Here is a 12,893-nt window from a genome sequence, read left to right on the forward strand (position 1 = left end):
ATACCCACACAATTCCCAGAGATGGAATTTCTCCATCAGACAGTGCAGATTACCTAGAAGTGCACTTACCTGCACAACTCAGTCTAAGAACCTCAGGATATAAACCTCATGGCCGAGGCTTCAGTCATCTATTTGGTTTCATACCATGCAAACCTGAACAAGTGTGCTGCTACACTAAACTGAAAACCAGTTCTCATTTTACACTTAAAAAGGTTCAACACTTTAACAACTATACAGAATATGAAGGTTTATTTCAAAAAAGATTACATTTTTTAAACCAGGATACACAGATGCACTTAACGTAACAGTACCTTTTGCAAAAATAGGTTACATAATACTCAGAAATGCAAAGAACAATCTTATTTTCTAAAAATTAGACAGCAGACCTAAGCTTACACAGCCTTCAGGACGGAGGCTGCAACCGCTCCGTGACGAGTGACCCCAGAGCCTGACACACCCAGCCATGTGCAAATCCCCACTAGCGCAGCTGCAGACTCCACACAGCAGCCGGCAAAGCAACTTCAGTCCAGTCTCCTCAAATGTGTCTTGGTGCTGTGAGAAAAAAGGTGAGTGATACACAAAACTATGAAAAGTTACAACAGAACTATTTAAACATCTTCTCTAAAATTGAGAAAAGCAATCATGTTAAATTTTTTAAAAAAGAAAAAAAGTCTGACAGAACTCTCAAGCAAGTCAGAGGTCCTCTTCACAAGTAGTCAAGTAAAGTTTACAGGAGATTTCAATAAATTATCTTGAAACCATGTGGAGAGGGCGCGCCTTCAAAATCGCCGTGGAGGTCCACCCTTAAATGGTTTAAACCCGGAGCTGCTTCCTCTCGGCATTGAATTGCCACTAATTTGTACAATTCTATTAATTGGAGATGTGTTGCTGAAAAGGTATGAGAGGAAAAAAAACTGTTAGAGAACAAAGAATGAGTGACTGTGGCAACAGCTGCGCGGCGCTCGCCGCCACCACGTGCCGCTCAGTTGCGTCATCTGCGTTACCTGACTTCCTGTGAGCACCACACCGTCACTAACCCTGGTGCGCTCACACCGTCACTAACCCTGGTGTGCTACCAAGAGGAGCCGAGGCCTGGAAGACACAGTCCTCATCCGAGGCAGAGGCCTCCTCAGCAGTGGAGTGGGAATCTAAACGCGGGCAAGCTCACTCCAGCCCCACCCTTCTTCAGGAGCCACTTGACCAAGAACACAGGAACCAGTGGTTCGCAGTGTGGACCCTAGACTAACAGCAACCCTCCCTCAGACCACTGCAAGGGAAACTGGGGGGATCCCCAGCGATTTGCTTGAGAGATTCTGCTATACACTAACGCTTGAGGACCCTGTTTCAAAATAAAGGATAAAAAATAAATAAAAAAAAGTAGAAAGAAAATTAACTTAGGAAACAGAAGAATTTCAAAATGAAGAAAATCAATGGTGTGAACAGAACTTAAAGAGCCTGAGAACTAAAAAAATTATCTCAAAAGTCACTGGTACGCTGGGCGTGGTGGCGCACGCTTGTAATCCCTGCACTTGGGAGGCGGAGACAGGAGGATCTCGCAGGTTCGAAGCCAGCCTCACTGGCTTAAGAGACCCTGTTTCCATATAAATATAAAATAGGTCTGGGAGTGTAGCCTGGAGGTAGAAGGGTTTCCAGGAACCCCAGTAATTTAAAAAAAAAAAAAAAAAAAAAAAAAAATATATATATATATATATATATATAGTCACTGGTGATCTTTTTGTGTGTGGGGATTGAATTCGGGGGCATTCTACCTCGACCTACAGCCTCAGCCTTGATGGGATCTCGCTCAGCTGCCCGGGCTGCCCTGAACCCGCAAGCTGCCTGCCTCAGTCTGGGTGGCTGGGACTACAGGCCTCCACCACTGCACTCTGCTAACACTGCTCTCTAATGGCGGGTGACCAACAGAACAGGTGTGCCGCGGCCACGCACCAGGCGAGTGTGTCCTTTAGCACAAGGGAATGGGAAAGAGAGGAGGACGAGGGGAGGGAGAAGCTGAAGATCTGCCACTGAAGGCCACAAAGGCGACTGTGTGAGGAGGAAAATCAAGCTCACCCCTTAGTTTATGAGGAGGCTGTGGATTAAATGTCCAAAAGTTCCGTTAGTTAATGGAGAGGGAGGAAACAGAACATACAACATATCTTCGGTTTCCTTGTGTGTATGTGTGTAGTACTCAAAACTGAACCCGGGGGCATTCTCCGAGCTAAAATCCCAGTCCTATATTATTTTTATATTTATTTATTTATTTACTTACTTATTTATTTATTTTTCAGGTCTGGGGATGGAACCCAGGGGCGTTCAACCTGAGCTACACCCCCTGCCCTATTTTTATTACTTACTTATTTATTTATTTATTTATTTATTTATTTATTTATTTATTGGTGGTACTGGGGATGGAAACCAGGGGCCTTCTACTGCTGGGCTACATTCCCAGACCTACTTTTTTTTTTTTTTGGTGGTTCTGGGGCCCCTGGAAGCCCTTTTACCTCCAGGCTACACTCCCAGACCTATTTTTACATTTTTATTTGGAAACAGGGTCTCCTAAGCCAGCGGCTCGTGGCTGGCTTCGAACCTGTGCAATCCTCCTGCCTCTGCCTCCCAGGTGTGGGGATTACAAGCGTGTGCTATCACGCCTGGCTTCCCAGACCTATTTTATATTTTATTTGGAAACAGGGTCTCGCTAAGTTGCTGAGAGCCTCACTAAGTAGCTGAGACTAGCTTTGAACCTGTGCGATCCTGTCTCAGCCTCCCAAGCTTTTATTCTTTTATTCTTTATTTTGAAACAGGGTCTCACTAAGTAGCTGAGGCTGTCTGCGAACCATGATCCTCCTGTCTCAGCCTCCCAAGTGCTGGGATTACAAGCATGAGCCACCATACCCGGCTATTTTTTATTTTTGCCATACTGGAGATGGAACCCAGGAGCATTCTACTTCTGAGCTACACTCCTAGCACTATTTTATTTATTTATTTATTTTTTGGTTGTGCTGGGGATAGAACCTAGGGGATTTCTAACTAGGCTATACTTCCAGACCTATTTTATATTTTATTTGGAAACAGTCTTACTCAGTTGCTGAGAACTTCACTAAGTAACTGAGGCTGGCTTGGAACCTGTGATCCTCCTGTCTCAGCCTCCCACGTACTGGAATTGCAAACGTGCACCACCATGCCTGACTTTATTTTTTTATTTTGAAACAGGGTCTCCCTAGCCTTACACTGTGATCCTGCCTCCCAAGTACTGGGATCACAGGCAGGCTATACAGTAAACAAGATGGTTCTAACATGAGGTTAATATTCATTACCTCCTGGATTCTGACACAGAAACATACATGTATCTGCATGGACTCCACAAAATGCCAACCCAATCAACTTACAATGATACTAACGCACAAATGAATATCAGCTGCTCTGCATACAGTACTTTGGGAATTCTGAGTTAAGATGGAGGAAATGTTTGGGCAGACCTAGGATTTGTATTAACTGCAATTTATCCGAGAAAGTGAGGACTATAAAAATGAAAGGATCAAGGTGTGCTGTGTGACGAGCTATTCACCTTGAATGCTGGCCTAGCATGCCTGCTCCTGCCCGGCTGTCGCCCATCCGCCGGGCGTCGTGATAGCTCGCCCCCTGAGAGGGCGGGCCGTGCCACTCCTTCCTTGGTCCACTTGGGTCCCGTCCGTGCCGTTCAACCACATGCCGCTCTTCAGGATAGTGCTAAAGAACAACAGGAAAAGAGAAGTCGTGACGCCGGTCTCACACCAACTCAAGTATACTGGCATGCCGTTCAAGCAAATTAAGATGCGGCCCGAGGAGGTAGGAGGATGAGTGATGCAAGCACCTGAAAAGAGCTCCTCTCCACCTCACAGCGAGAAGCGACTCGCTGCAGAGCAGGGAGGAGGAAACAAATGTGCACCGCTATCGCTGCTTCTCTATTCTCTAGCACCCCGGCACTTTTGGCCTTAGTACTTCAAAATGCCTGGAGCTATGTATGAGAAAACATATGTGCACACACGTAAAAACCTTAAGACAAAGCAGGGCGGGTACACGATCAACCTGCCAGGACGACACACAAACGGTGCACAAAGTAGCAGTGGTCCTCTATCTTACGTGGACTACGCAGCGCGACAGCTCTTACGGCGCGCTGCTACCTATGACGAGGAAGAACAGAAAGGGGAACATAAAGAAACCAAACCACAGACACAAGGATTGAAGGGAGTGTGACACCTAGTCTACAGGAAATGAAAACGAAGATACAGACAGAGTTAGCTCCAACACTGGCCAAACCACTTGCAGACCAACAGTATGAAAAAAGAGAATTTTCATGGGCAGGAACAAGATCTCCTCCTCAGGACATACTTTCTAAGAGGACGGCTGAATGCCGAAGACTCATCTGTGAGACTTAACTCTAATTAATGCAGAATATCTGGACTATGTATATATTCAGCTTTATAAGTTCTGTTCAAGCCGGACATGATGGCCCATGCTTGTAACACCAGCATTAAGGAGGCCGAAGGATCTCAGTTCGCAGACAGCCTCAGTTACTTATAGTGAGGTCCTTTGCAACTCAGTGAGACTTTGTTTCATAAAAATAAAAAGACTAAAAAATAGGAGGGGGGGGGTTAGGTGTTACCTCAGAGGTAGAATGCTCCTGGGTCCCATCCCCAGTACCACACAAAAAAAGTTCTGTTCAGGTTAAAAAGCCAGAAGAACTTGTCTATCAAACAAACACACCTGCTATTAGACACATTAAAACTTACAGAGCTGTGTACCCAAACCTGTTTCATATATGTGCTAAACAAAGCAATGTACAGTGATATTAGACAGAATGCCAAAAGATTAAAAAAAATGTTTTGGGCTGGGTGTGGTGGCGCACGCTTGTAATCCCAGCATTTGGGAGGCTGAGATGGGAGGATTGCAGCAGTTCACGGACAGCCTCAGCTACTTAGTGAGGCCCTCTGCAACTCAGTGAGGCCTTGTTTCAAAATAAAGAATAAAAAGTAGGGCTGGGGGTGCCACTAGGAGGTAGAGTGCCCCTGGATTCCATTTCTGGTACTGAAGAAAAAAAAAAAAAGTCAGCAAAGTGTCACAAAAATAAAAGAATAAAAAGCAATTTAAAAGCCAACCATGAGCCGGGCGTGGTGGCGCACGCTTGTAATCCCAGCATTTGGGAGGCTGAGACAGGAGGATCGCGGTTCGTGGACAGCCTCTGCTACTTAGTGAGGCACTCCTCAACTCAGTGAAACCAGGTTTCAAAATAAAGAATAAAAAATAGGGCAGGGGCTGTAGCTCAGAGGTTGAATGCCCCTGGGTTCCATCCCCAGAGCCGTAAAAAATAAATAAATAAATAAACAAAGCCAAGCATGGTAGTACATGCTTGTAATTCCAGTACTTGGGAGGCTAGAACCGGAGGATTGCAAGTTCAAAGCCAAACTCAGCAACTTATTGAGGGTCTCAGCAACCTCATGAGACCCTGTTTCAAAATAAGAAATAAAATCAGGCTGGGAGGCATAGCTTCAAAATAAGGCATAGTTTCAAAATAAGAAATAAAATCAGGCTGGGAGGTAGAATGCCTCTGGGTTCAAGCCCCAGTATATAAAAAAAGAAGGCAATTTAAAAACATAAAATATTCTAGCCATCTACCTTTAGAAACAAGAGAACAAAAACAACACAAAAAAATTCTTATTTTGGTTCTACACTTTAAGCTACCTATGAAGGAGAGAAAAAATAATAAAACAAGCAAATACATAAAACATAGCTATCATTAGGAAGGCTCAATAACCAAATATAACAATTCTCAAAGCATAGCAGAAGGTTTAATTAAAATGAAAAAAAAAAAAATTTTTTTTTTGCAATACCAGGGATGGAGCCCAGGGGCATTCTACCTCCGAGCTACTTCCCCAGCCCTATTTTTTAGTCTTTCTATAATTTTGAAACAGGGTCTCACTGAGTTGCAAAGGGCCTCGCTAAGTAGCTGAGGCTGTCTGCTAACCGCCATCCTCTGGTCTCCGCCTCCGGAATGTTGGGATTACAAGTGTGCACCACCACACCCGGCTCAAAAAAGTAAGTTTTTCAAAGCTAGTATCTTACTTCTTTAGATTACTGATGTTTATTCACCACAAAATGGAGAAAGATTAGGATCTTTTATAAGAACTAGCTCAGTCACTCCAATTTAACAAATGTAGGCCATATCAAAATGGCACCCTAGCTGGGCGTGGTAGCGCATGCTTGTAATCCCAGATCTTGGGAGGCTGAGACAGGATGACACAGGCTCAAAGCCTGTCTTAGCAACTGAGCAAGACTATGCTTTTCAATAAAAAACAAAAAAACAAGAGAAAAAATATCTCCTATATTATTTGTATTGACTTCACAGGTTCTAAAGTCTGCTTCTAAAGAGGCGCCGACACGCCTTCCTCGACACCTACCTGGGCCCCACCGCCCCGGTCTGAGATGATTCCTCGGTCTCCCTCTCTGCTTCCGTAACTCGCAGCACTACTCCGGCCTCCAGGAGGGGCACCTCTCACGCTGTGCCCGGAGACTTCCCTCCCGGACCTTTCTGGTCTTTCAACTCTGTTAAGGACACAAAGCCACAGCTGTTCATAACCCCATTATCATTTTTAGAGGGTAAATGCACGATCCTAGGGGCACTGGTGGCTACCTGGCATCCCGCTTGTCCGCAGAGAGGCCTCCATCGCTCTTCCAGGAGGCGGGTCGAGAGGGGTTGGGTCCGGCCTCTCGGGGGTGTCTAGGGTGGGCCAAGTCCTGCCGGTCATGAATGATCACCGCTCTCCTCTCCTCTCGCTCCCCTCGCACCTCCCGTCTGTCTGTTTCTCTGAGTTCACTTCGTGGTGGTAGAGGCTCATTTCTTCTGGAATCACTGAAGTTTTTGGGATACCTTTCAAAGCCTGGGTCTTCTCTTCGTGCAGTCGGCCGAGCTTTTTTCCCTTCACTTTGGCCAACAAAGCGTTCTCGCCTATTGATGAGAAACAGAGAACACAGGCCCTAAGCACTTCCTTGGCCTTTATGTCTTAACTTTTATAACCTATGTCACTTTCTGTGTGTGTGTGTGTGTGTGTGTGTGTGTGTGTGTGTGTGTGTGTGTGTGTGTGTTAGGAACTGAACCCAGGGATATTCTCCGACTATACCACCAGCCCTATTTTTATTCTTTATTTTGAAACAGGGTCTCAATAAGTTTCGGAGGGTCTCACTAAGAAGCCGAGGCAAGCTTCAAACCTGCATGATCCTCCTGCTTCAGCCTCCCAAGTACTGGGATTACAAGCGTGTGCCACCGCACCTGGCCGCTAATTACAGACAATAAAAATTTCCTTTTAAATTGAGCTACATGTCCAGTATGATAGATGGTATATGGTAGTTGTTTTTTTGGTTTTGTTTTGTTTTTTTGTAGTTCTGGGAATTAAACTTAGGGATATTCTACCTCTGAGCTATACCCCTAGCCCTACTTTTATTTGGAAACAAAGTTACATTAGGTTGATGAGAATCTCACTACTTGCTAAGGTTGGCTTCAAACTTGTGATCCTTCTGTCTCAGCTTTCTAAGTACTGGGATTACAGGCATGCATCACCACGCCTTGCTGATAGTTTTTTTTTTTTTTTTTTAAGAATCCAGGAAAAATGTTATAAAATACTGAAGTCACTACCAAACTGAAGACTGTTTTATTCTTCCTAACAATTGAGGCACAGTTTTGAAGGCAAGAAGATAAAGCCAACCCATTTAATTTTGCTATAATGGCCTATTGGACTAATTTTAAATACATACCCATATTAACAAAATCCTAAGCAACCAAGCATACAATTTGTTCTAAACACTTGGTCTGGCTCGTTACTACTGTGAGTCCTTTTTCTTCTGTGTTGGGAATCAAACCAAGGTCTTCATACATGCTAGGCAAGCACTCTACCCCACTCAGCCACATTTCCAGCCTCAGGACTTGGTGCTCTTTTTTAAAGTAGTACTTGGGATTGGACCTAATGGCACTCTACCATTGAGCCCCACCCCCTCAAACTTTTTATGTTTTGAGATAGCATCTCACTAAGCTGCCTCGGCTGGCCTTGCATTTGCACTCCTCCCATCTCAGCCTCACAAGTACTGCATCAGCATGCTTGGCCCCATGACTAAGTGCGTGTTGTGTGTGTGTGGGGAGGGGTTCTGGGGATTGAACCTAGGGGCATTCTACCTCTGAGCTCCACCCCTAGTCTTATTTTTTATTTTGAAATAGGGTCTCACTAATTGCAGAGACGATTCTCAAATTTGGGAATTCTCCTGTCTTAGCCTCCCAAGTACTAAGATTACCATGCTCAGTTGGCATATTTCTTTCCTATTTTTGTGTGTGTGGTTCTGAGGATGGAATGCAAGGGCATTCTACCTCCATGCTAAACTCCCAGCCCTATTTTTTTATTCCTTATTTTGAAACAGGGCCTCACTGAGTTGCAGAGAGCCTCACTACTAAGAAGCTGAGGCTGGCCGCGAACTACCATCTCAGCCTCCTAAATGCTGTGATTACAAGTGTGCACCACCACGCCCAACCTTAATTTTTTTTTTTTTTTTTTTTGGTGGTACTGGGAGGATGGAACTCAGGGGCATTGTACCTCTGAGCTACACCCCAGTCCTATTTTTTAGTCTTTTATTTTTTGAAACAGGGTCTCACTGAGTTGCGAAGGGCCTCGCTAAGTAGCTGAGGCTGTCCGTGAACTGCCATCCTCTGGTCTCGGTCTCCCGAATGCTGGGATTACAAGCGTGAGCCACCACGCCGGCCTCTTAATTAATATTTTAATAGAGAATCAGAGTTAGCATTAGCAAGGCACATATACTAAAGAGAACAATTTTCAACATGTTTACCTTTCAAAAGATGAAGACTGTACTGCTGAACTCTCTGGAAACCTGCCCCTTTCCCGGTGATCGAAGTCATTAAATCTGTTCTGTTGGCGAGAGTAGTCAGATCCATGGCTGAATCGCGCATCTGTATCTAGAGACAACTTTTTATTCTCGCTCCAGTAAGGATCATCTCGCCTTGAAGAGAAATTTTTGTTTATTTATAAAATTACTTTTAAAATAATAAAAAACCACTCACTTGGAGTCATACATACCAAATGTTAGAACTGCGTGCACAAGAATCTACTAAACTCAGGATGTAACACATTCAGTGAGGAGCACAAGCTAACAGAATCAATTGCTTAGTCACAAAGTTATATAATGTTAGGGAAGTTTAAAAAAGAAAAAAAGCTAAAAAACTGCCTGTTCATTTATTTATCTTTGTGGTGCTGGGAATTGAATCCAGAGGTATTCTACTTCTGAGCTATGTCCCCAGCCCTATTTTATTTTTTATTTGGAACCAGGGTCTCACTAAGCTGATGTGGGTGGGCCTCACTGAGTTGCCGAGGCTGGCTTCAAACCTGTGATCCTGTCTCAGCCTCCCAAGTACTGGGATTACAGGCATGCACCAACACACCTTTTAAAATGATGAAATGGAAGAAATAAGTAAAACAAAACCTTTGACACCATGTTAAATAAACTCTAATCAGGCCAGGTGTGGTGGCACAAGCTTGTAATCCCAGTAATTGGGAGGCTGAGACAGGAAATGTGGTTCTTGGATAACCTCAGCTACTTAGGCCCTCCACAACTTAGTGAGACCCTGTTTCAAAATAAAGAATAAAAAAAAAAAAAGATAGGGCTAGGGGTATAGCTTGGAGGTAGAATGCCCCTGGGTTCAATCCCCAGTACTGCAAAACAAACAAACAAACAAACAACAACAACAAAACGCTCTAATCAGCAGCCCACAACTTTTTAAGTTATTTTTAACTTTGGAAAGGCAAGTCTCAAGCACAATTCATTCATTTCACACAATTAAAATAAAGCACAGAGGACTTATTACAAGAAAGTTAAATAAATGTATTAATATTTTAGTATTTTTTTTTAAACTGGGGATTGAGCCCCCAAGGCACTGAGCATTCTACGACAGATCTATGTCCCCAGCTCATCCCCCACCCTCACCCCCGTACTGGGGATGGAACCCAGGGGCATTGTACCTCTGAGCTACAACCCCCAGTCCTATTTTTTACTCTTTATTTTGAAACAGGGTCTCACTAAGTTGCAAAGGGCCTCATTAAGTAGTAGAGGCTGTCTTCCTCTCTCAGCCTCCCAAATGCTGTGATTACAAGCATGCACCACCATGCTCACTTCTAGTTTCTTTATTTTGAAACAGGGTGCTCACTAAGTTGAGTAGGGCCTAAGATGCTGAGGCTGGCTTTGAGCCTGCAATTTTCCGGTTTCAGCCTCCCAAGTACTGCAATTACAAGTCTACACCACCACATCTGGCTTATATTTCAGTATCTATCAAGAAATATTAATGTTAATGTCCCAAAGAATCCGTATTTCAGTCTTCCCAAATTTTTGACTTCCATTTTAATACTATCTGGACTACTGATAAAAATTTTCACAACAAGTCTGAGTTTAAGAACCATTACCAAAACCTACTATCACAATGTATTCAGTCATAATGAAAATCATTCAGCAAATGGAAGAAAAGCAGGCTTCTCCTCCTTGGCAGGGCACTGTACCCACTTCAGTACTGGAATCCTTCCCACGTATGTTGGCCGTGACTTTTTATTCCAGGCATGTTAGATTAGACTTTTGTGTATGTGTGTGATACTGGGATTGGACCCAGGCACATTCTGCCTCTGAGCTGGCCCTATTTATTATTTATTTATTTCTTGGTACTGGGGATGGAGCCCAGGGGTATTTTACCTCCAAGCTACACTCCCAGCCCTATGCTTTATTCTTTATTCTGAAGCAGAATCTCACTGAGTTGCAAAGGGCCTAAGTAGCTGATGCTGTCTGCGAACCACGATCCTCCTGTGTCAGCCTCCCAAATGCTAGGATTTACAAACATGCGTCACCACGTTTGGCCCTAATTTTTATTTTGAAACAGGGTCTAAATTTCAGAGGACTTCACTAGTTTACTGGGGCCGACTGCAAACCTGTGGTCCTTCCTTCTCAGCCTCTCAACTGGGATTACAGGCCTGTGCCACCACACCTGGCTGGGAGCCTATACTTTTTTTTTTGGTGGTATTGGGGACAGAACTCAGGGGCATTTTACCTCTAAGTGACATCCCCAGTCCCATTTTTTTTCTTTATTTTAAAATGGAGTCTCATTGAGTTGCAAAGGGCTTCACTAAATAGTAGCTGAAGCTGTCCTCAAACCGTGATCCTCCTGTCTAAGCCACCCAAATGCTGGGATTACAAGTGTGTGCCACCACGCCTGTCTTGAGCCTATGCTTTTTTTTGAGGGGGTGGTGGTCTGGGGATGGAACCCAGGGGAATTCGACTTCCAAGCTACATCTCTTGCCCTATTTATTATTCTTTATTTTGAAACAGGGTCTCACTAAGTTGTGGAGGGCCTCACTAAGTAGCGGAGGCTGTCTTAAGTGGGGAATCCTCGGTCTCAGCTTCCCGAATGCTGGGATGACAAGTGTGCGCCACCACAACCAGCTTGAGCCTATACTTTTTAACATTTTAGTCTTGGCTCAATGGAAGTAAGACAGCAAATATAACTGTAAAAGAAGAAAGTAAACAAGTACCTATGGTCTACATCACGAGGACGTTTCAAAGAATTCCTTTTTTCCTGTTCATAGCGAAGCTGTTGCTGTTGCCTCCTGAGCTCTTCTCGTTCTCGAGCAATTCGCTCAGCTTCCTTACGACGCTCCTTCAGGTGACATGAAGAACCAACCAATACAGAACGAAGACACGAGGTAAGTATACATGCAACTGTGTCTTACTCTGGTCATTAAAAACCATCATAGGTGAGTACTAAGCAAAAAACACACCTGGGATGAACAAATTTGATTTCGATAATCTAGATTATAGTTATTGTTCCATAACATTAAAAGGAATGGGTTGCATGGCAAGAATTTGGGAAGGTCAGATTTAGTTTAATCATTTGACTAATAAAAAAGCCCCTAAAGGGAATGAGAAATAAGATTTCTTAATATGTACAAAACTAAGTGCCTTAAACCTTGGGTTGCAATTGTGCAAAGAGAGGCATTATTTCCTTCCAGCCTTGGGAAATCATTCCCACTATGATATGTAAGAAAATATTTATTATTTCCCAAGACTGGGATAGTGACAGAGCCTGGATTACAACTACTCTGGACTCATAGTCCTATGCTCAGACTATTAGGCTGCCATTATATTGCAGAGCTGGGGTTATTACCAATTATCTAGAACAAAGTCACTATTAAATGTATTTTAACTAGTTCATTGTTGTCTTTCAGGGATACTTAATTGCTCATTAGCTGAATTCATTCTATGAAGCTTTACAATGAGTAAAGCAAATTTCAGGGCAAAAAAAAAAAAATCACAGGGTTTGGAAAAGGTGAGTTATTTAAGATGAAAAGATTTTCTGACTGCACCTGTTCAATACGAATGCGTTCCCTTTCCAAGCGTTCGCGTTCCATTCTCTCTCTCTCTAGTTTTTGCCTTTCAATTTCTAGGCGCTCTCTCTCTCTCTGTAAGCGTTCCCGTTCTTCCCGTTCACGAATTATTCTAATGCGTTCTCGCTCTCGATGCTCTCTCTCTGCAATCTCGCTTCGTCTAACAAAAATCAGTATTAGGAATACTTAAATTATGCTAGCACTGTGTAAAAGAGAATAGCTTTTGAATTTGAATTTTTCCTTGAGGTTGTCAATTTTAAACGTCAACTTAATCTCAATAGTTTTAATGTAAATGGAAAGAGAACTCAAAATAAAACTTTAAACAGATTCCATATTATTGCTTATTTATAAAACTGTTAACTAAGCAGCTAAATTTTTATAGAATAGTTGACTTTTAGATGATTTCTGTTTAAATAAAAACCCCACTATAATAGCCCACTA

General features: G+C 43.3%; 1 protein-coding gene across 3 annotated transcripts in view; it reads right to left on the minus strand.

Moving 5' to 3' along the window:
• Positions 1-779: 779 nt before the first annotated feature.
• SLTM (SAFB like transcription modulator) overlaps positions 780-12,893 on the minus strand; it is a gene marked incomplete at both ends in the record, with an annotated part of 57,278 nt that continues 45,164 nt past the window's right edge. For all 3 annotated transcript variants that reach the window (XM_080691791.1, XM_080691790.1, XM_080691789.1), the window contains 7 exons: positions 780-888; positions 3,566-3,726; positions 6,435-6,579; positions 6,668-6,982; positions 8,863-9,033; positions 11,601-11,725; positions 12,432-12,612. In XM_080691791.1, the coding sequence (XP_080547917.1) occupies positions 780-888; positions 3,566-3,726; positions 6,435-6,579; positions 6,668-6,982; positions 8,863-9,033; positions 11,601-11,725; positions 12,432-12,612 (1,207 nt within the window). The remainder of the gene's footprint in view (positions 889-3,565; positions 3,727-6,434; positions 6,580-6,667; positions 6,983-8,862; positions 9,034-11,600; positions 11,726-12,431; positions 12,613-12,893) is intronic.

Source organism: Muscardinus avellanarius (assembly GCF_963383645.1).
Source record: "Muscardinus avellanarius genome assembly, chromosome: 3".
NCBI classification, from domain to species: Eukaryota; Metazoa; Chordata; class Mammalia; order Rodentia; family Gliridae; genus Muscardinus; species Muscardinus avellanarius.